General features: G+C 40.3%; 1 protein-coding gene across 1 annotated transcript in view; it reads left to right on the forward strand.

The window, feature by feature from the left end:
- FBXL7 (F-box and leucine rich repeat protein 7) overlaps window positions 1-22,785 on the forward strand; it is a 201,025-nt gene that overhangs the window by 32,965 nt on the left and 145,275 nt on the right. The window contains exon 2 of the mRNA XM_054190801.1: window positions 16,147-16,236. Within this exon, the coding sequence (XP_054046776.1) occupies window positions 16,147-16,236 (90 nt within the window). The remainder of the gene's footprint in view (window positions 1-16,146; window positions 16,237-22,785) is intronic.

A 22,785-nucleotide genomic window follows, 5' to 3' on the forward strand; every position in this document is an offset into this window, starting at 1 on the left:
ATCAAACAGGTGCTTGTGTTTCAGTATTAATACATATTCCATTGGCAATTATTCCCTGATTTGAAATGCAATTATTTTTGCATTTCAATTCAATTATATTTTGTACTATGTACTAATGAACTGGTAGAAGGGTATCTTGAAACCTTCTGAAGGCCCTTTCTGTGTCAGAGCAATGGTTTTCACTGAATGTAGCACTGATTAGCGTGGTGGAGAATGAGATAAATCAGCAAAATTTCTAACTGGGTTGGACAAGCAGTATTGCTCTGTGATGTCACAGTACAGATGGTTTCTGAAGACTAAATTTTAAGAGGAGTAAGTCAGGTTCTTGGCATGGCATGCAGCATTTCTCAAACTGTAAGTTTATAGTGGCATTTAGTTAAAACATATGTTAGAAAAAAAAAATCATATGAGCAGTTAGCAGCTCTCCTAAGTGTTCTTAGCAAAGGATAAGCTGTCTCTTTAAAAGGATATTGTGGAAATGAACACTGGAGCAAGCTTCCTGCACCTGTGGCTCTTTGACATCAGCTATGTTTTGATCTGATATGCAGCCATGGGCATACTAAGACCAGAGAGATGCAGGTGTTTCCCTCTGGCTCATGTAAACTATATGCTTCCCTGGAAATTAAACGCAGCTTGCTATTGCCTACAACTACAAAAGTAGATGCTTACTAGTTAAGGAAGTGCTTAGGTATGAAAGGTGCCAAATGGCACTAGACAAGATTTTTCAAAAAGGAGGGAGTGGGAGGAAATGCACAACTGTCCTCAGTTCCCAGGACACAACTTCTCTGCTCCATGCTCTACTTTTGCATACAAATGTCCAGATTTTCTCTGTCTGCTAGCAAAAACTTACTAACATGATTGTAAATTTTATTAAACTTAGTTGCTAGAAATTATCAGACAGGTTGGAGCAAATGCAGAAGGATTTATCCCAATGGGGATAAATTGGGAAATACATCCCAAATGGCTAAATTGTCAGACCTCTCTACTCCTCGCTTGAAAGCTGTGTTGAGAATGTTTCTTGTCAGACAGATTGTGGTCAAGGACTTGGGGTAGTTAGTTCTCAGAAGTGAGTTAGCAGTGATGACTGCCTTCAGCAAAATGAATCTAACCAGAGAGACTGAAAGAACTGGAAAAAGTTGAGTTGTATTTTTTGCAACAACAAAAGTGTTCACTCATGCTTGGATACTCTGGCCTAAGTGGGTCTGCCATAAAGGCTGCAGTTCTGGAGTCTGTTTCATTTCATTTGGTTCATCAGATCACATCTTTCAAAGTCACAAGGAATAAGGTGCTAACCCTTGAATAGAGCCAATTAGGCCATCTCCCTTCATTGCACTACACAGGTAGTGTAGTTGGTTTCTGAATGATGCAAAAACCATTAAAATGGATAATTTTGTGGAAGTTTGTGCAAGGAGAGAACCAGAAGGAGCTTGCAGATAGTGTGCTTGGACCTTAGCCTGTTGACCACAGAATCTGGTCTGTGTTTTCTGTTAACCTCAGACCAGTTGACAGCCCCATTTGGATTTCTAGTTACAATCCCATGTTACCAACCCTTCGATTCTTGACAGCGTTTTTTTGAGATAATGAACTGTTTCTTCTGTAATTGTTGCTGTTACATTGCCATAGGCAATTGCACCACTTTATATGCCCTCTCTGAACTTTTAATGACTCCCTCAGTTATTACAAAGCTTAACAATGTTTTTTCTTGGATCATTTTACAGAATATTTTTTTCATATTTTTTTGGTGTGGCTTTTGTTAATTTTTACCAGTACCGCTTTATTAAAACGTATGCGTTAAAGTGGGATCAAGAAGCAGAGATCACTTGCTGAGGTTACACCGAGTGTTTCAGGGTGCTCACATGACGTTGCAGTAAGTGTGGTGAAGATCTGGTGTCAAACGACAGGATATCAATACAAGCACTGTGCCCTCCTCTGCCTCCCCTTCTGTACCGATGATGAGTTGAGTCAGAGGGATAAACTTAGCATTAATAAATGAACACTGCAAGAATCAGTGTGGTGCAGAGCAGGGCAGTAGGGAGCTGGAGACTGGCCTTGCTGCGGTGTTACTGGGGCAGGGAGTGATGGTCCTGGGGGGGTTGAAATGCGGTCCTGGGCTGTGGGCAGGTGGGGGGAGGCAGAAGGGGCAAGGAGGGGGACATGAATAGACTGGGTTAACAGTGTCTTCCAGACCATAACGGTAGTAACTTTCTCCTGATATGCTTTTTGGTTACTAGAAATCATCCAGACAAGAACATCCTGAGCTACAGACTGTTTGGACTGTTACGGTCACAAACACCCACTGTATATAAATGTGGCTAACCTCTTTGGCTCCCAGCGTCCTGGCAATTCTACACCTTTGCCAAAGATTCTTGTGATTTTACAGGCCTAACCTACTTCTCCTTGTCTTTTCTGGTTTTATCTTAAATGCCTTAGGTCTAGGTTGGTTAAAGTGGAACTGTGAGCTACTCTGGCTGTGCTAAACTAAGGTGAAGCAGTTCCTGTCCTTACCCTTCTTCCAGCTGCTTATCTTGGCTCTGGCTAGTAGTGGCTGTCCTGTTGGTTTTGCTCACTTTACTTCTGCTGCAGATGTACCTAGCTTCAATATTATTTTTTTTTCTTAATGCGGTGCTCAAACTGAATACTACAAATATGATTTATCGTACCTAAGAATAGGATTATTTCTTGTCTGTACTGCAAGCGAGAAAGAGGACTGAAGCATGTCTTTTCACAAAGATATTGGATAAAATACTTTTTAAAGCAATGCCATTCTGAAATTCTTACAGAATTGCTCAGCTCAATCCGAGCTTCACAGATATACATCGAGGGATTATTTTATTTTTTTAATCCTCAAACTATAACCAACCAATCTTAATGCCAGTGGTATGCATACTACTTAATAGCCAGAATGAAAAAAATTTCAAAATTAATTACTGAATTATCAACAGGGTAGATATTAGCTACCTTCATTTTTGCCTTAATGTGTCCTCCCCCGCACTGAATACCTGTATGGATTATAAATAACAGTGCCGCAGTGAAGGCTGAAGGGCAGGCTAAAAAGTGTCCTCTGTCTTTTTGCTGCTAGTCTGTTGGGATACCTTGGAGTATGCTATGCTTAAAATAGACGAGGAAATTCTAATGTCTTGTGGCTGATGCATTTATGTTTAACTCTTCCAAGAGTTTTAATGCCGTGTTTCCACGTTCCCTGAAAGGAAAGTTTATGTGGAAGACAGTTTAAATACAGATGATGCTGCAGAAGAAACAAAAATGCTGAATTGGCATGGAAAGCCATATTATTTCTATGGAGAATTACTATCCTGCTCATATTCTGTGGGTAGATGAGCCTCTGTGTTGCTTTGGATAAGCATCTATTCCCAGTGTTCAGGCACTGATGCAGCAGCAAACTGTAGTGTGTACAGTCTCTGTACAGAGTTAAGATCAGAACATGATTAAGTTATGCAATTGAAACTACAGAGGGTTTTCAATAGGAACAATGGAATTATTTCTATGATAATAAAATTATCTGTTAAAACAAGTTTAAAAAAAAATCAGGCAGGTACTGTTGTTTTGGGGTTTTTTTTCTGGTTAACATTGCCAGACATCTGTGGTTAGCGCAGCATTTAGAGTTTCTTTAGATTTCTTCTTCCTTTTTTCTCTGAATTCTCTGAAAGGCAAAGTTGATTGTCAAATGTACAGCGTGAAGCCTCAGTTTGATTCAATTTTCTTTTGTAACCACCGCTTCTTTCATGCTTTTAATTGTTTTTAATTCAGTTATGTGTGCTGATGAGTTTGATTTCTGAACCTGCTAGTATGTGGCTTGTAATTTTTTGAAACTTGATGGTCAATAGAAAAAATACAGACATATTTCTCAAGCGTGCAGGTTTTCTCCTTTTCATTGCCTTTAAGGTACCACTTCGTATCACTGCATGCCCTTTTCCACAAATCTTTTATTTGGTTTTCATATTCCCAGAATGTTTTAAAGTCTCCTTTTAACTTTCATCCTTGAGTCAGACACTTCCCTTTCCCCCCTCCCCCTCCCTGTATCCATCAGTGAAGAAAAGCTGGAAGTGACTGTGCTTATCTAAAGGAGTAAAGTGATCTTTGTCTGTTTTTTCATAGCCGTCAGATTCCTTTGTTCTTCTTTACTTAAAAAAATCGTCTTAGGCTTTCAGAGTTGTATTGTCATGTGAAAAAATTTCACATCATTTTTCACAGCGTACATTGATACCAGAGGACCTTGTTTCTACGCTGTCTTGATAAAGGCATTTCACTTCCTCACCTCTTTACTGTTAACTCTGATTTAACCATCTGTCAACATTCAGACTGGAAATTTGGGGGCTATTGTGAGGTTGGTGATTGTGGTGTTACTATGTACTATGCCAAAAGAGCCACTCCCCCAGCGCTGCTGCAGCAGCCACCTCCAGCTGTGGGTTCCTTCTGCTTCCACTCTACCTGATTTAGTAGTCATGCGGTTATAAGAGGAATCGATTTAATTTGCTGATCCAGCTCAGGACTAAGATAGTGGAAAAAGGAATTACTTTTTAAATCAGGTTCAGCAATCTATGCTACATCTTGTTGTGCCAATTTAGTGTCAGACCAGGAAAGCAGGACACTTCTAGTAGAAACTTCTGTGGGAATATTTTCAGTGTGGTACCCAAACTTTGTTAGGTTTTTGGATAATGGCATCAAAAGTAGGCTGTGGGAGTACTGATACCATGGGAGAAGTTTTGGAGATCTATTACCTGACTTAAGCACATGCAGAAGCTCCTATTTGGGTAGACAGACTTCTGTAAAAATTTAGGCTTCAGGCAAGCTTGATGGATGTCATATTACTTGCTTTCACGCTCTGTGCGGATGCTGTGCTTGTTTTGGTAAGCTGGAGAATTTGCCTTCATGTGTCAACCTTTCCCAAGTGGTGCTCTGCAAACTAGTCGTGCTAAGAACCAAGTCCACAAGGGAGGCTCAGAGCAGGGACCAGTGAAAGCTTAGCCAGCCAGGGAAAGGTCTGGTGAAGTTAACAAACAGTAGTGTGCAGTAAACTTTCAGTAGAAGTGATAAAAGTCAGCTATTGAAAATGGGTTGAGAGCTGGGAAGTAGACTGGGACCAAGACTTCCTTTGGATCCTCCTCACAGATGAGCAAGTGGAGTTGTGCAGCCAGACTGACTGGGTAACTTTGCTTTTAGACTTTCCTTTGGATGGAAAGATGAGGGGAATAAACACTGTATTCAAGAAAAGAGTCTGCATGCCCTGGAGTTACATCTTTAATTGCTGATTAAAACTCCCTGAGTGAGACTGGGGATGTTTTATAAGCTGTAAGCAGGATAGCTGGGCCTCGATGCCAGAACATTCACAACTACTTTTGACTGTAAACAGTGTGTCTGCTCAGGCAGCAGTAATAGGCACTTCACATCTTAGTGCATGCACTGGATGCAGTTCTAATAAATGGATGAAAATTATCATTGAGAATATCATAACTTTTGTGCTTCAAGTGAAATGAGCATTAAAATTGATAGTGTGAGTTTAACGTTAACCTTTTGTGTTCAAATACTGGGACTAGTTTGTGAAAATCTAAATACAGATTTTAACTCTTAATAGTATTATTGTGGAAGACAAACATATACTTGCTGGTTTTGATTTTTTGGACTTCTGGACAGTTTGTTACTATTTAGTAAACTTCAGACCTATACCAAATACCTGATGCATTCCACTGCAACAGTAGGTTTTATACCCACTTCAGAATCTGTACCGGAGTTTATCCTCCCAGGCCACCTCCATCCACTGGTATGTCTGGTGGGGTAACATGCAAATGAAGTCTCTACCAATTTATGTTTGGTATTGAACTGAACAGCCATTGCTTTTTCTGAATACAAAGGACTAGGATTTAATTTAAATTTCAGTGGAGTTAGGGAAAAATGAATTTGAAGTAGCCATTAGCGTAGAACCTGGCAATGAAGTGACATTCTCAAAGATAGCATAAAGCCAAAAAAGGGATTTTGTTTTGTTCTGACTCAATTGTGTTTATTAACTTCTTGTCTTGGTGTAATAACTATTTTTGGCTGTTGGATTAAAATAGTAGAGTTAAAGTTAGGTAGTATATAAGGAAGCGTTGTTTCCAACTAAACTTTAGAACAGCATATTTTGAGTAAATACCTTAAAACATATTGGTGATTGGAAAACAGTGTGTAACAAAAAGCCCGATATTGAATGAATGTAACAGTTTCTAAGAAAATTCTGTGATTGGCAAGAAGGCCAAAGTTTTATTTCCCTGTTTCTGCAGGAAAGTAGAAGGCTGCAGAGTAGGAACTGCTTTTGGAGTACAAGCTAAGCTGTTTCAGTGAAAGGTCATATTTTAAAACTCAGTCATGGGACGCGCTAGTCCTGTTAAGTAATAAAAAGAGAATGTTACAGATTTCTCATCTTGTTTTCTCACTTTCAGTTCACATAAGAAACGTACTTGCATTCTTTCCTTCTCAAGCAGCATTACTTAAATAATATTTACTTCCTAGATTAAATTGTTCATGGGCCTTAACCAGTGTTTGAAATGTAGATCTTAACGCTTGGAGTGGGTGCAAAGTTTAGCTGCAAATTAGCATTGCCTTCTGGCACGAAGGCTGCTTCACAGACTTCAAAGAGGCCTTGTACCAGAGTAGTTTATGACACATTATTACTTTATAAACTCAGCAGTGGTATGTGCTGTTCATCACTCTGTAGTGTAAATCGCTTTATAAAAGCAGCGATGTACTATCTTCAAAAATGATGGTGACTTTAAGTCCCGTTTAGCAGTTCTTGGTTAACAAGCCTCACCAGTGTCGAAATTCTCTAGAAAAGGGATCGGTATCATCAACTGTTTCATGGGGGAGGCAAAGGTACAGGGGTGACACAGGTTACCTGAGAAAACTAAAATACGTGCCCTGCCCCTTTTTTTAGTCATTAGATAAGTTGAGTCCATGTGAAGAATTCATTAAATAAAGTCTTTAGCTATTCTGAAATCACAGTGAGTTATTTGGCACCAAGATGTGAGTTATGGGTGTCCCAATTACAAACCCAGTATGTAGATCTGCCTCCAGCATGGCACAGCAAGTACATATGGATATGGACAGTTTTACTTAAGCTTTGTATTTTTAATCCAGTTTTTCTGAATAGGCTTGCCATGCTAGCAATAAATTCTGCTAAACAGTCCTGAAAAACTCAATCCCATGCATGCATTTTTACGTAAGTTTTTTCAAGCGCTTTGCAGAATAGTGGAAAAAACCATTGCGTCTTGCTAGCTGCAGAACTTCCACAGCCATATTTACATCAGAATTAAACCAGTCCTTACTGCTCTTGGTGTGACAGCTTCGGAGTGGCTTGTTGAACCTTGTTGTGGTTCAGCCCCTTGTGAGGGGCTCAGCTGTGCCCTGCGCTGGGGCCGTTGGAGCCGGCTGGAACCGGCTGTGTCCGGCACGGGGCAGCCCCGGCCCGGCAACACAGGGGCCCGCCCTGCTGCTGGCACCGGGGCACCTGCACCCAAAGAATAGGCTACAATATCACCTCCCAGGCACTTCATCTATCGTATATAATTTTTTATGACCTAAATGCCAGTACTATAGGAAAGTTGCTCTTCCTAGTTCCTTTATTCAAATGAGCGTCATGAGGCTTAAATGCAATTTTTGGTCTCTCTTTATATGGAAGGTTACATCACGTATCAGAATCCTTCCAGCCAAGACGCCGGTTAAAATTTTTCCCCAAAATTGAATTGTAGAGCTCGGAGAGTGAAGTTCTTGGTTGGTTCTTGGTAGGCTGCTGTGGTGGGTTGACCTTGGCTGGCTGCCACATGCCCATGCAGTCGCGCTCTCACTCCCCCCGCCTCAACAGGACAGAGGAAGAAAATAAGATGGAAACGCTTGTGGGGTGAGATAAATACAAGGAGATCACTGACCAACTGCTGTCACAGGCAAAACCGACTCAGCTTGGGGATGATTAGTTTTATGTATTACCAATTAAAAACAGAGAAAGATGGTGAGAAACAAAGACAAAAGCCGGGCTCTAGTCAGTCCGTAACAGCTCCTCTCCGCTGCTCCGTCCTCCTCACCCTATTCCCTGCTCCACCACCGGGCCTTTCGCAGAGGTCTCTGCCGGGGCCGCGGGGGCATCTCCGCGGGGGCGCCCGGAGCCCCTCCTCCCCTCCTCCCGCTCTCCCCTCGGGGCTCGCAGGGCTGTTTCTCACCCGGTTTCCCTCAGCCCTGGCTGCCGGGCAGCGTTTTGCCCTTTCTGAGCCAGGCTTTCCCCGCGGCGCCCGCCCGTGGCTGAGGGGCTCAGCTGTGCCCTGCGCTGGGGCCGTTGGAGCCGGCTGGAACCGGCTGTGTCCGGCACGGGGCAGCCCCGGCCCGGCAACACAGGGGCCCGCCGCGCAACATCCCATGGCCAACACCTGGGCCAAATTCCTAAAAGATATTAAAAATGAGTAAGCTGACTGACTCCCTAGAAGAGTTACTTTAGGCACACTCGTGATGTTCTGTCAGGGTTTGCAGGAGATGTTGTTAGCGCGCTGTGACGCATGGAAAGGTGAGGAAGGCAGTGACTGGCAGAACAACGACAGAGGCTGAACTGGCCTATGTGGCCTGGGTTGAAATTTAGCTTAAAACTTGGAGATGCTGCAGAACTAAGTATACTATTTCATAGCTAGGTTATGCCAAATTTCACTCTCAAATCAACCTGGAAGTTGGAGTTATGATTTAAAAATACAAAATAATGCATTCTTTACAAGAATTTTTACATTATGAAAAATGTTAAGAAATATTGTCCTGAAGTGCCATTCTAGATAGAATAGCCATTCTATCTAGAACCTCTTCAATCTTCAGTACCTTCCTGTGAAACATTCAGCTTATTTCCTTTCCCCTCGGGGCTGGAGTTTGTGCAGATTACTGTTTGTTTTATCACATCCTGACAAATGTTGGGTGGAATGAAATTTGTAGCCTGTCTGTGTTATGTTGGCATGTGTTTTAATTTGATTTGGAAAAAAAAAAAAGAAAAAAAATCACTTGAGAACCCTGTTTCTCCAAGATTCTAGGGCAGAAGGACAACAGGGACTTGTAAATTAACATATATCCCATCCTGAAAGCAGTTCAATGAGTGACAACCTTTGTAGGTAGGTAGCTTCAACTTTAAATCAGTGGTAGTTGCTTAGCAGTTAAGAGTTAATAAATGGAAACCAGTTTTATGACATATAATTTCCATTGGTAGAAATGTGAAGTCCAGGGAGAATGTTTGTCTGAAGTGTGTAGTCCAAGTTTGCTTTCACTTTGGATAAATGAATTGATATATTGCACCTTTAAAGGATGCCGTATATCCTCATGTATCACAGTGGGCTGCTGATTTCCATGGGGATACTTAGAAACATACTAGGAGTCTGCAGTCTCTGGAGGTGCAGATTGTAAAGAGATACGTTTGAGGTTTTGGAGAGTTGGACCAGCATAATGTGTGTCATGGAAACAGGAGAAGGAAAAGAGATTTTTCTTTCCTCTTGCATGATCTCTGATGCTTTGAGGTTTGGATTGGGGTTTTTCTGGATTTCTTCTTGATGTAGTTGGCATATATCTGATTAAAAAAAACATCTTGTCTGAAGATATAAAAGAAAAAGTAATGATCATCTGGTAGAAAAGCCATATGTATATGCCCTTTTCATGTTGAGAAGTTGAATTTGACTAATGTAATTTGTACAAAAATCGATGGCTTAAGAAAATTTTCAGACTTCATCAAAGTCATTGCAATATAATGCTTTTGGACAATTAAAAAGATTAATGGCTCTTATTATTCTGGACTTCACTGCTTTTTGCTCTTTTTTCTGACTTATTATGGTTTGGTTTTCTGTTTTGGCGTTTTGTGTAATGTTTCACTTCAGCATGGCAAACAGTGCATTTGTTCCTACTGTTCATTAACTCCTGAGGTAACTATCACTGCCTGCTGAAGGCAAGTGTCACTGGATTAAAACTTGATGTCAAGAGTAATAGTGCTGTTATTTTCCAGAGTGGCATATAAGAAGTCAGCCTGTTTGTATAAGATCTTAGAAGCACATGTAAAACGCAGCAGAAAAATGCCCATAAACCAGAATCCAAGAGCAAACGTACTGTGAATAAAAAAAAAAACAAAACAAAAAAGAAATAAAACTATTCCAGAGCAGAGTGAAAGGAAAAAGAGACTCACTGCCAGGACACGCCTTCATCTATCATATAGGTCAATACATAGTGTCTCGTGTATCTTATGACTTGCATCATGTAATTTCAAGCAGCCTCTTTTTATGCTGGCTGGATGTGCAGTAACAATGAGAAAAATAACAAAATACAACAGAAGAGATGACAGTCATACAGTCATAAACACTGGCTTTTGCATATGTGCTTCTGAAAATGGTTTTTCAGACTTGGACAGTCATAGACTGCACTTCCCTTGGTAAGTTTAAATTCTGTCCTGACTTGTGATATCTCTGACACTTCTCAGCAGTGAGTGTGACTGGCAGAATCCAAAGTTTGCTTTTCACTGGTTCATGCTGTTTCCTTTCCAGTGTTTATCAAATGCTTCCATTCGGCTGAGATGCCTTGTGTGTGTTTAGTCTTACTTCTGCCCTGCAGGTTTTTAACAGCCTGAAATACACCGATAGAGGTGTTTAGAGCAGTATTTCTCCAATCAGTATGCTTTTGAAAAAAAGATCATAACTAGCTATACAAGCAGCTCAGAAAAGCTATTGCTTTTTTGCAGCAATATTGAAATGTGGAGTAAGACCACCTGGTTCCATGCACGACTTCCTAAAAATGTTTTATTGGATAGTCTGTAGCATCTCTTTATTAACATAGGTATTTGCTCTGACAGAAAAACTGGAGATGCAAACACTTCTATAAAACAAACAAACCTGATGTTTTAGTCAGTAGAGCCATCTATCATAAAAAGAAAATGGAACACATTATTTTAATAGTCATGACTCAAAAATAGACCAGGTGGATTTAATAGGGCTATAGGGCTATTGAGTACAAAGACATCTATGACTAAAAAAATTCCTTGGGCTACAAAGACCTGGAGGTAGAGACAGTGTTCAGGGGAAGTATCTGTTACACGCTTGCCTTATTCTAATTTTCTTTCCAGCAGGATCAAAATAAAATGTGTAGGAAATAGCGTACTAGGTTAGATGGCTGGAATCTTGTTCCTATGACTGTTGTAGGGCTTTGGCACTAGTATATGGAAAAAAATATCCATACTCTTGCTTCTTCAGAGGCAGGTCAGAGACATGATTTGAATTGGAAGTGTGTGGCTATGTGATTCTTTGCAGGTGTGGTGAAGTCCATGCTACCTTCACTCCTGGTGTGAATTATGTTGTATTGTAGGAAAATTGCTTTCTTCCACCATATCTACCTACTACCATAGTACAGTTTGCTTTCTTTTGGATTGAAACTTCTGGCTTCAAAATAAAAACCTGTTGAATGTATGAAGGAAACGCTAGACAATAGCAAGTCAAACTAGGGAAACATTTGGCAGGCCTTTTATTTGTTTAAGCAGAGGATCAAATACAGTCATTACTTCTGTAGTCTTTGCAATATTACCCTCTGTTTGATCCTTCTAGTTGTCATTGTGTTAGAACTTCTGTCAGGTTGTATTTAATTGCTATGACTTTCTCAGTGCACTTTTTAAACTGGGGAGATGACCTGATCTCTGAAGATCAGTGTTATGCTACACATCAAGTTTTCCTATGGCATTAGGGAAATTGTCAGTCTCTGAATTTACATGGCATATCAGGCACATAATGGCCTGAGAAGAGCACTGCAGAAGAACCCTGACTCAGATGAGCTCAGGTGAGAGTGAGAGACCTGGGAATTCATGCTACTTGCTGAATGTTAGCCAGCACCAGTTCCATGTACTAAATCATAATTTGCCTCTTTCCTTTACCTTGCAACACGCTTCTGAAAGTAGTATGTGGGCGCCAAATATCTAGCATGGTTAGGAAAAGGCTTCTCTGTCAAGTCAGGTGTTTTCTGACTTGAGGACTAAATGGTGTCTCCTCTAACCTGGAACTTCTGCTTAAAACATTTTTGTTGAAATGTTCCATATTGTTTCAGACCCTTCTTGATGTGGTTTTCAGAGAACAAACCCTGGATGATAGGCCTGCTTACTTCCGTGTCTTTTTAATTTTGGGTGTTTAACTTAGTGTATGTTAAGGATCAAAGAAGGTGGCTACTACTTTTGCTGTTATTCATTACTAGTGCCGCTGTCTGCAGATCTTTCTTAAAGAGTTTGATTAAGATAAGCTGTCTAAGGGGAAAAAGGCAACATCTTTGGGAGCTATTTTTGCACCTATTTTTGGTATGTGTTGGATATATAAGTTTGTGGTGAGTTGTGTGGTAAGATCTAGTGCTTTACTATTGAGTTACTACTATTAAAGGTAAAAAATGAAGGTGTGGTAAAAAACAGTGTAGTCAGTTGGAAAGGCATTTCTGTAATGAATTTTCATAGAACCACTGAAATCACAGGATGATTAACACAGCTTACTGGTCTGCAAAACACTGTCCTCACAGAGGTACCTGAATTATACAATTATGGAGTTGTTGAAGTGGGAAGGGACCTCTGGATCATCTGGTCCAACCTCGGTGCTCAAAGCAGGGTCAACTAAAGCAGGCTGCACATGGCCATGTCCACTTAGGTTTTGAGTATCTCCAAGGAGGGAGACTCCACAGCCTCTCTGTGCAACGTATTCCAGTGCTTGACCATCGCAGTAAAATAAATACATAAGTAAATAAATCCTATGTTTAAATGTAACTTCTTATATTTTGATTTTTACCCATTGCCTCTTTTCCTGTCACTGGGCACCACTGAAAAGAGCCTGGCTCCCTCTTCTTCACACCCTTTCTTCAGGTATTTATATACATTGGTAAGATCTCTCCAGTCTGAACAGTCCAAGGTCTCTCAGCCTTTCCTCTTAGGAGAGATGTTCCAGTCCCTTCATCTTCATGGCCCTTCTCTGGAATCTCTTCAGTATGTCCCTACCTATTCTGTACTGGGGAGCCCAGAGCTGGGCCCAGCACTCCAGGTGTGTCTTGCCAGTGCTGAGCAGAGGTGGGGAAGGATCCTCTCCCTCGACCTGCTGGCTGCATTCTTCCTAATGCTGCCCACGCTGCTGTAGTGGCCTTCTTTGCCACAAGGGCCCATCACTGGTTCATGTTCAACTTGGTGTCCACCTGGATTGCCAGGTCTTTCTCTATCAAGATACTTTCCAGCTGGTCAGTTCTCATCATGCATTGAGGCATGGGGTTATTTCTCCCCAGATGCAGGACTTGGCATTTCCTTCCGTTGAAGTTACTTCCTGAGGTTCTTGTCAGCCTGTTTTTCTTAGCCTGATGAGGCCCCTCTGAGTGGCAGCAACCTCTTGGCGTATCAGCCATTCCTCCATGATTTGCATCATCTAGGAACTTGCTGAGGGTGCACTCTCTACCATTATCCAAGTTGTTTGGAGAATGCTTGAATGCTCTTACATGTTAGCTCTTGCATGTGTACATGAGTCTGCAATAGCCAAATGTAGCCTATAGAAGTGAATGGCTTTGTTTTGCATTGAAGGAATAGATGTAGTGTCTGCTAGACTATTTAAAACATTGAAACTTTACTGGAAAGCATCTCCTACCTCCATCACCACCTGAATGGAGAGTTTCAGAATGGACAGTGAGGGAGAAGGCTTGTTTTAGGGCTGTATGCAGTAAGAGAAGACTCTACCTCATAAAATACTAAAAGTATAATTGCAGGAAGAACTGATATCCAACCAAACCAGTAACCCAGTAAATTCTTTTTTCTTAATTTCTAGTTTTAAATTTTCATAAGGAGTTAGAATGCTTTAAAGTTCAAGTAGATTTAAATGGTAAATATCCTAGACTTATATCTGGCACTTCAGTTTCTACAAAAGTGTGCAATTGTAAATAATATCTTGCTATTGGTTGTACTGGAAATCAGCACCCTACAGTGGGTAAAATATTTCTGTTGTGTTCTTGGAGGCTTGCTTGTATGTGGTGTAAATAGAAATATTATTGATGTTAATGAGGGAGATATGTAGCCACAGGAAGCATTCACTCTGCAAAAACAACCTATGCCACAGATGACCAGCTAACAACCGTTGTTTGGTATCACTGACTTCCTTTTCCCCAAAAAAGATTTTTTTATTTTTTAGAGGAAATCCTGTTTATTTACTTTGAGGAAATAATTTTTTTTTGCAGATGGTCTTTTTTTGTTTTGGTTGTGTTTTTCTCTCTATTAATCTGTTAAGGAGTGCCTATGCTCCTTGGAAGTTTGTTTTCTGCCTCTGCAGTTGCAGTGCTTGGTACACGAGTTGCTGGTAGTGGCAATACCATCTAAATACTTTTTTTGTCACCGACGATTTGATTATCAGCTATTGCAGGTGTTCTGAGTTCTCTGGCATCTTCCTGGGAAAGAACATTTTACATTTATCCTTCTCTTTTCTCATCTGCCTTTCTTCTACTACAATCCTAGTTGCCTTAGCTGGAGAGCTATTTTGGGGCAGTCATTTCTATAAAGACCACAGTCCATTACTCCAACTCATGTCACAGCATGAGAGCAATTGGAGTGATATTCTAGAGGCACTGCTTCTTGGGTTTGCTTAACTTCGTAAAGGAATGTAAAAAGCAGTTAGTGAATCACTGAAAATACACTTTTTTCACTTTGCTCCACCCAACTACTAGCCTTAGCCACCTATTTTTTACTTCCTTCTGGTCTTTTTAATATCCTTTCACTCCACAATTATCTCTCAAATCTGAGCATGTTAACTTAAGCAACTTTCTGTGGAGAATGATTCTCTAGGGCTGGCTGACGGATTAAGTGGCAGTACCTTGGTTGTGAAGCAACCTACGTTTGCACATTCTCCAGTCGTTTCCCATTAAAACTTAAATCCTCGTTCTGTTGTGGCACCTTTAAAAAGCAGACCTCCTCCTTACATCTAAATGTTATGAAAACCAGGCATACTGTAACCCAGACCCCCAAGGAATGCTTGATTGAAATAACAGATCAGAAAAGTCTCTTACTAACATTCCTGTGATTATGGGTTTATTCAAGTGACAGAAACATGGTGTCAGCTAGCCTTCTGCATACAGCCTAATTTTGGTCCAAAAACTAACATAGCTTTTAAAGGCTTCACCAATGCAATGTTTGTGGGGATACATAACTTCTTATAATGTAACAGAATTCTAGAGAGAGGAAAGGTAATGAATAATCTCGCTTGCTGCTGATTAGGTGGTTGGTCTGGTTCCTCTGCTGCGGAGCAGAGCGTATTCCCTGTTAGTAGTTACTGAGATTGAGTAGAATGACTGAAGGGAAAGATAAATGACTCATTCTTAGATCCTCACAGGTAAACAGAAAGACAACTTTGTTTTAGCCCACTCTGCTCTTCTGTAGTATCTATTTGAGTTATTTTTTTCTTTGTATTTGGATTTCTTCTGGTGGTAATTTGTACCTGGTTTAACATCCCAAAAATAGGTCTGGGGGCATTGATGCAGGAAATGCAGGAAAAAGTCTTAAGAAAGAAAATAAGAGAAGAAACATACATTGCTTCTGATTTACAGTTAAAAAATGAAAGGTGAAGAACAGTCACTGTAGAAGTTAGTTTTAAAATGGTGTATTATATCAAGCAGTGAGCATGGTATAGGAGGAAACAGCAGATACCTCACTTTAATTTTTGTGTGACCAAGTGGCTTGAATACATGATGTGAACACAAAAAAATGGAAATCTAAACTCATTTAACAGATTTTGAATTTAACCCTTCGTGCTGATGAGGGTCAGCGTGCATTTGTCCTGATCTGTGTAAGAGGTATTTGAATGAGGAAACTGATCATGGAAATTCTTCTAATGTTGTTAATCACAAACTTTTCATTTACAATAGAGCTTAGCAAATACGTAATGAGGACCCCTGTGACACAGAAGGCTGACTGCAGCCTTAGTACAAGTAAAGATGCACATGCTATAAGTTATAATGCAGTTAACTCCTACCCAAGTGTGTACAAAATGAACATCAGCTGCTTTAAAGCTTCCTGGAATTGTTCCAGGTTCTGATATGGAAGGTCTTTCTACTTCACTGTTGATACTCATGTTTGTTCTCTCTCCCTCCCACTCTCTCCACCTCTTTCTCCCTTTGCAGGCAAAGGCAGCTCAAGCATCTCATCCGACGTGAGTTCAAGTACAGATCACACGCCCACCAAAGCCCAGAAGAATGCAGCTACCAGTGAAGGTAGGCATCTGGTACTCATTATTTAGGTCAGGCCCCCCAGCATAATCCTAGCTATTTTCAGGAAAGGAACCCCTCCTCCTCATTCCTTCTGTGTACACTACCATCGACGTCCTAGAAATTAAAAAACATTTCTACTTCTGTATGCAGTTTCCGCTCCTACCTGCTGTAGTTTCTGATTTAAGCTTGTGACAAAGGATTTAAGATTCTTCTGCAGAACAGAAGTGTAGAGGGGTTTGAGTAATTTTGCATGTTACTTTTTCAGCAAAGGCTTTTATACTTAAGACTTGATGCGATCTGATTTTGAACTTATTTTTGAAGAATATACTTAATGGAAGCTTTTTGGCGTAGGTTCTAGGTTAAATCTCAGCCTCTTATTTTCATACTATGAACACCATGAAAATGTGAGGAGTTTGTGACAAGTTTTCAAAAGTGTAGCTATGGAAATGAAGAGTTGACAAGACTTAATTAGATCAACGCATCTCACCTGCAGTTACTGGAGTATGGGATCATCTGGGACAAGATTTTTAATGTCAGGGGAAGGAGATGTTTTATGTGTCAATATAAAGTTGTACTAACCAGCTTGTGAACAGAGAAATGCTGATCCTTTCCTGCTGCCTTATATGAGAGTAGATGTGCTCTGTTGAAAGTGTATCTACCCTATATTTTACAAGAGTGCCTTCAACGGCTTGAGAGGAAATCATTAAATCTATATGTAGTTCAATGGTGTAAATTCAAAGCTTTTTTTTAAATGATGAATTCATGTCCCTTAACTAGCATTTCTGTTCAACTCTGTCATAATAAGTTGGTTGGACTCGGTAATTATTAATTAATAATTCTGATTTCTTAAACTTCTGTCTTCACAAATTACGTTACGAGCTCTCATTGCTCTCAGTCTGGCTCTATTTCTTATGGTTAAAAGAAATCATAGGTCTTTGAATAGTTCTAGTTTGGCAACTCTGACTATGAATTTAGAATCTGTAGAGGAAAAGCAGTTTATGTAAGTAATAAATGACCATATAAATCACAAGAGTTTATTGTTAGGCATGCATAATCCCAAATCAAGAATGAATATCTGGCACCTGTGAATCATGAGAGAGACTGGCTTAGAATCTCTGCTTTTTAGTCTGGACAATAAATTTAACAATAAATGAATACATGGTAAAGAAAGTTAAGCTGAATAGTAGACTTCATGTTTCTCTTAAGTCTTAGATTCAGAAGTTTTGATGTACCTGAAGGAGGTGAATTGCCAAGACATGAAATAAATTTAGGAAATGTAAAAAAGCATTTTAACTCTTCTGTGTGGCAGCTGGGGAGTGGGAGGGGAACCAAACACACAAAAAAACAAATGACAAAGAAATAGTGGAAACTCTGAAGTCAGTACTTAACAATTGCTTTAAATTTCTGTTTTACTTCAATCAGTAAAGCATGCTTTTTTCCTTATTTTCAAATCAGATAATGCAAAATAATCCTTTATTAATGTCAAAAATTCATCTTTTTAATCTAGCCCATTATAGAGCCAGTGAGTACCAACATTGACCCTGAAATCTTCACTGCTGGTTTGCAGCTGATTAATTCATTAGTGACGGAGGCTTAAATGCAGGCCAGCAGATGCTCTAGTAAAGATATGTTTTTATGCGTTCTTGTGCAGATTCAGAAAGAGTTCAGAGCAGCAGAGTTGTATAGTCTATACTTGGAGGCAATTTCATATGTGAAACTAGTTTTCCTGTGCCCTAGAAGAGTGTGATTTGACAAACGCTTGCTTTGACAACAGCAGTAGTAGTTTCTTCCTCAGCCTGTGCTACTACGACTTTCCTACCAAGTTTTTCTGCTGAGGAGTTACTAATGTGGATCAGTTTGATTATTTAAATTCAATTTAAATTGCCTTAATGTAGCTTGTTGTGTGATCTGGCAGATATTTTGAATGTCATAACCAAGGAGCATAAGAGTTCTGTGAAGGCAAGTGAGAGCAGAGACATGGAAGTGGTGTTGGGGAAAAACAAGGACTGTTGAAACAAGTGCTATTACTGGAAGGCACATTTATCAATGGGTGTATGTATGGATTTTTTACTAATGCTGCCTCTTTCCCCATGTACAGTAGATTTATACAGTAGGAGGATTCAGCTGAACGGAAAGACTCATTCTCTTCTACGGGATGAGTAAAGTTCTATGCTTACAAGACCAAATGCTTTCATACTGTTCAGGTACAGAGTAGCGTCTAGGGACCAGCTAAGAATAGGAGCCTGATTGTGTTAGATGCTGTTCGAGCAGTGGCAGTTATGTCTTTTCATTGGGGTGTTTACATAACATTTTATAACTGTTAGTTAAATTTACCTTTATAGCACTCTATGCTCTAGTATTTGCTCGCCATGATACAGTAGTACCTGCCCACCCCAGAGATCGGTAAATGTATCTCACTCGTCACCATGAGACTGGTTTATCACAGGGACAGAAAGCTCCAATTCTCCCCTTTGGTTTAGCGCTGTGTTGTAAATTCATAGCAGTGTGTGCTGTCCTATGAATGAGCCATGTGTTGTGTGTGGTGAGATGTATGCATCCTAGGTATGGTGTGGGAAGGACTACGAAAGATTACAGGTGAATTTTTCTTCGCTTTCATTGACATGTGCTTTCTTCGCTTTCATTTTTTCTTCGCTTTCATTGACAAGTCACAGACAGCTTTTTCGTGTTCCTTGAATTTCTATTGGCAGATGACTTCTTGAGTGAGTGCCCATCTCTGTGAAGAGTGTAGAATTCGTGTTTGAGGCTGAAGGCCTTTCATGGCTCCTGCTTTCCAGCTTTGCAAACAGACCTAGGTCTTTACAGTTCTGCATAGCATGCCTTCTCTTCTGTTTCTGCAAGACAGTTGATACAACACTTGTTGAAGCTGAATATTGATTGAAACGCCTTGAAACAACTAGAAAGGAAATCTGTGGGACTGATTCATTCCAGCTCTGTGGTGCTCTACAGCAAAGCAGCAGACATTTAAAGTACTTCTTAGGCAGGTATGGATTCCTAAGGACTGCAAAAAAGGTGTCAAGGAGGACTCTTACTTGAAAGAGCAAACCATCTCAGGAAGTATCTGACAGCCGTTGTTATCTTGCCATCAGTTTGAACAATCAAGTGAACTACACTCTTCATCGTGTCTACTGCAACCATTATATTTGTCAAGTTTCAGTACTGAAATGTTTGTCTATATCGTGATTTGGGCTGGACTGGCCAATGAAAATGAATGAGACATGCTCTCCCCCACTTCTCTTTCCAAGGAGAGGAGGGAGAGAGAGAAAGAGACTTATGAGTTTAGAAGGAACTAAACTACTTTAATGATACTAATCAAAACTACTAATAAAATAATAAAAAGGAACTACCGAAATATATATATAATATATACAAAACTGTATCAAGCTCCTAGGATGATGATCATGTCACCTGTAGGCACTGGGAAAGTCCCAGACTGGACTCAGTGACGGATGGGAACTGGATCCCAGATCTGGATTCAGGAATGCACGGATCAGTATCAAAGGCAGACAAACAGCCAGGGTCCTCCTCAGATGCCGGCCATTGATGAAAGAAAGCTGACCCTTTGATCCCTCGGCTTTTATACTGAGCATGAGGCACATGGGATGGAATACCCTGTTAGTCAGTTTTGGGTCACCTGTCCTGTCCACTCCTCCCCACAGGTGTGACCCCTCTGTGCTTTTCCTCCTCCAAGCCTCCAATGGAGCAAATAACAAAGTTAGCTGACCTTGGTTGTTATAGCAAGAAGTGTAAGTAAGAGCCTCTCTGCATACCATTTCTAGGCATAATTACAAATAATCAGGCCTTATGTCTCTGAGAGCAAAGAGTGTCTCCACAACATGCTGTTAATTTCAGAGAGTTCAGTTAGAAGAGGCTTACTTGCAAAGTAAAATTACTAAGCAGAAACTTGGTTCTGTTTTACCTCAAACCAGGACGCTGTATAGGATGGGTACAAGAAATGCGTAACAAGCTGCTTGAGATAGCTTATGTGGTGTTTCAGTCTAGATAAACTGTTATGGCAATGTCAGTTAAATCTCTTGAATGGGAGTGGGAGATGCAGTTATAGCCAAAGTATGGTACCCTCCCTCGCATTGTAAATTATGAGCATCTGTAGAGTTGTGGAAGGAGATTTTATGTTTCAAAGAGACAAAATGCTTGTCATGCTAGTAAATGTGCCTGGGTGAACTGCACATTCTCTACCAGTGAAGAACAGACAGCATCTATTAGTATCCTTAGCCAAACCGTCTTTGCTCAGTGATGCATTGGAGAGATAACTACTACCCTGTTTCTGTTGTGTAGAGGAATGCAGATGTTAGCTGGCAGACCACACATCTTCCTAAATTCAAACTTGAGATACCAGTGATGCACATGAGAGGGATGCAAAGGTGAGGCTGTACTGGTGCAGAAACTGAAGCTCAGTCTCCAGTTAAGTTGCTCTCATTTTGGTTTCACTTTCTGTACTTCAGTGAAGGACAGGTGGCGAAAATCAGATGTCTGTCTCTGTAAACGACAGAGTATGCTGTAGGGACTGTTTGTTTGGCTACAGCATAGCTCAGGAGGAAGCATGGTAGACTGTGGGCATGCATGGACACTGATGCCTCCACACTGTCTCCTCTTCTGAGGATACAGTTTTCTTTAGCCTTGAATATACACTGCCTTTTACTTCTTTTTCAGTCTCAGACATTGTCGGCGATTCTTTACCCCATCAATCAATTACAGTTAGAAACTTGAGAATGCATGAGTTTTTGCTACCCCCCATTGCTCTTCTGGCAAGTGAAGGACTAAATGGATTTTTGTGGGCCATTTAAATGCAATTTGCTAGACACAGTCTCAGCTGGAATATTATTGTCTAAAACTTGATTTAGAAGATTAGACTGCACGTTTTTGTATGGGCTTACCTTGATCAGGGAGCTCTCTTCTAACGCTTACCTGAAGAGGGTGGAATGTTGTGTCCAGGATGGATGGTCCATATTAACTTGACTGTTTTTCAAATCAAAAATCAAAACTGTTTGCACTTCATGTGTATGGCTGTTTAAATGGGAATCCAGAGGCAGCTTTAAATTGAAAGCTCATGTATGAGCTCCATGTATGAGTTCTAATTTATTTCTCAGCTTCTATAAAATACAATTGAAGGATTAGGCCTGAAGCAAAACACTGTTTTAGCAGAGGAACTCAGTGCTGAAATACCTCTGAAAATATCCTGTTAAACGTTTATATTTTGAATTTTGCAGAAATGCAGTGAAGTCAGCTGCTGTATTGTGCAGAAGTTAGAATTTGCTTTTAGTGATGTTGACTTTTAGGGACCTTCAAAAACTATTTAACTTTTTTGTTTGTTAGTTTTTCCTTCTGCAGTACTGTGACAATTCTAGAGTCTCAAATTGATTCCTCATATGATCTTCATGTACCTTAAACATACTTTAAAAAGACCGTGTTTGGAAACCAGGTGAATTAAGAGAACACAGCTTTTCACCCATTAGCACTGTGACGCATGTTTAGTGTGGAGATCAAATGCATTTGTTTTGGCAGTATTTGTTTGTATGCATCTCAACAGAAGAGGTATTTCTTCTGAAGTTTAGGTGTTTACTATAAAAGCCCCCCGTTCTCATAGTTGTATCCTCCTTTCTGTTTTATTTGGGCTTTTTAGTGGTTCTGGTGGACTTGGCAGTGTTAGGTTAATGGCTGGACTTTTACATGTCTTTTACAACATAAATAATTCTATGATTCTGGGAGAAGCAGGCCCTATAGCCTGGTTGGAGTAATTAGGTTCATTAGGAACCATTCCCTCAATTAAATCATGTTTGGGGACAACTATGTGAAAATGTAGCATTTTGCAAATATGTATGCTTTAATTTCTCATGTAAGAGTGTGCAAGATGATATCTGACTAAGGTTGATCAGGCGTGTTGCTATGGTCCTCAGCATCCTTTTATGGTGGGTCCCTGCCACTGAAGCTTCTTGAAGTGGATGGTGTATTAGTGAGTGGTGGTCTACGCTATGGAATATCTGCTGTCCGTCATCTTCCCCAGGCCCATGATAAGTTCCAGAGAAAAGGATGTCTGTGAATGAGGAATTAACCTTCTCTCAGTAGTGGTTTTCATTCTGCTACAGATCTTGAGGGGGGGGAAAACAAAAAAAAAACAAAACCAAAAACAAAATTAAAAACCCCAAAACAACAGCAAAACCAACCCCAACCAAAACAACAAAACACCGAACAAAACCCAAGCCAATACAACAAAGCCAACATAAATCAGCAACCAAACCCACCAAAAACCAGACAACCCCTCTACCAGCAACACCCTCCCCAACCCCACAAAAAACAAATATATCCCCCCCTCAAAAACAAAACAAAACAAAAGCCCAAAAAAACCCAGCAAACCCCAAGAAACATGGAGCTAAGAGTTCGAGTTGGTGGCAAGCTTTATGAATTTAGGAGCTCTCAGTAGAACTTCTACTATTCTGAATATAGAAGTACAGGTATTCATTCGAGTTTTCTTTAATTATAGATCAAAGTAGCTGAAACTGGATTTATATCCAGTTT

The sequence above is a fragment of the Rissa tridactyla genome, chromosome 2 (assembly GCF_028500815.1).
Source record: "Rissa tridactyla isolate bRisTri1 chromosome 2, bRisTri1.patW.cur.20221130, whole genome shotgun sequence".
NCBI lineage: Eukaryota > Metazoa > Chordata > Aves > Charadriiformes > Laridae > Rissa > Rissa tridactyla.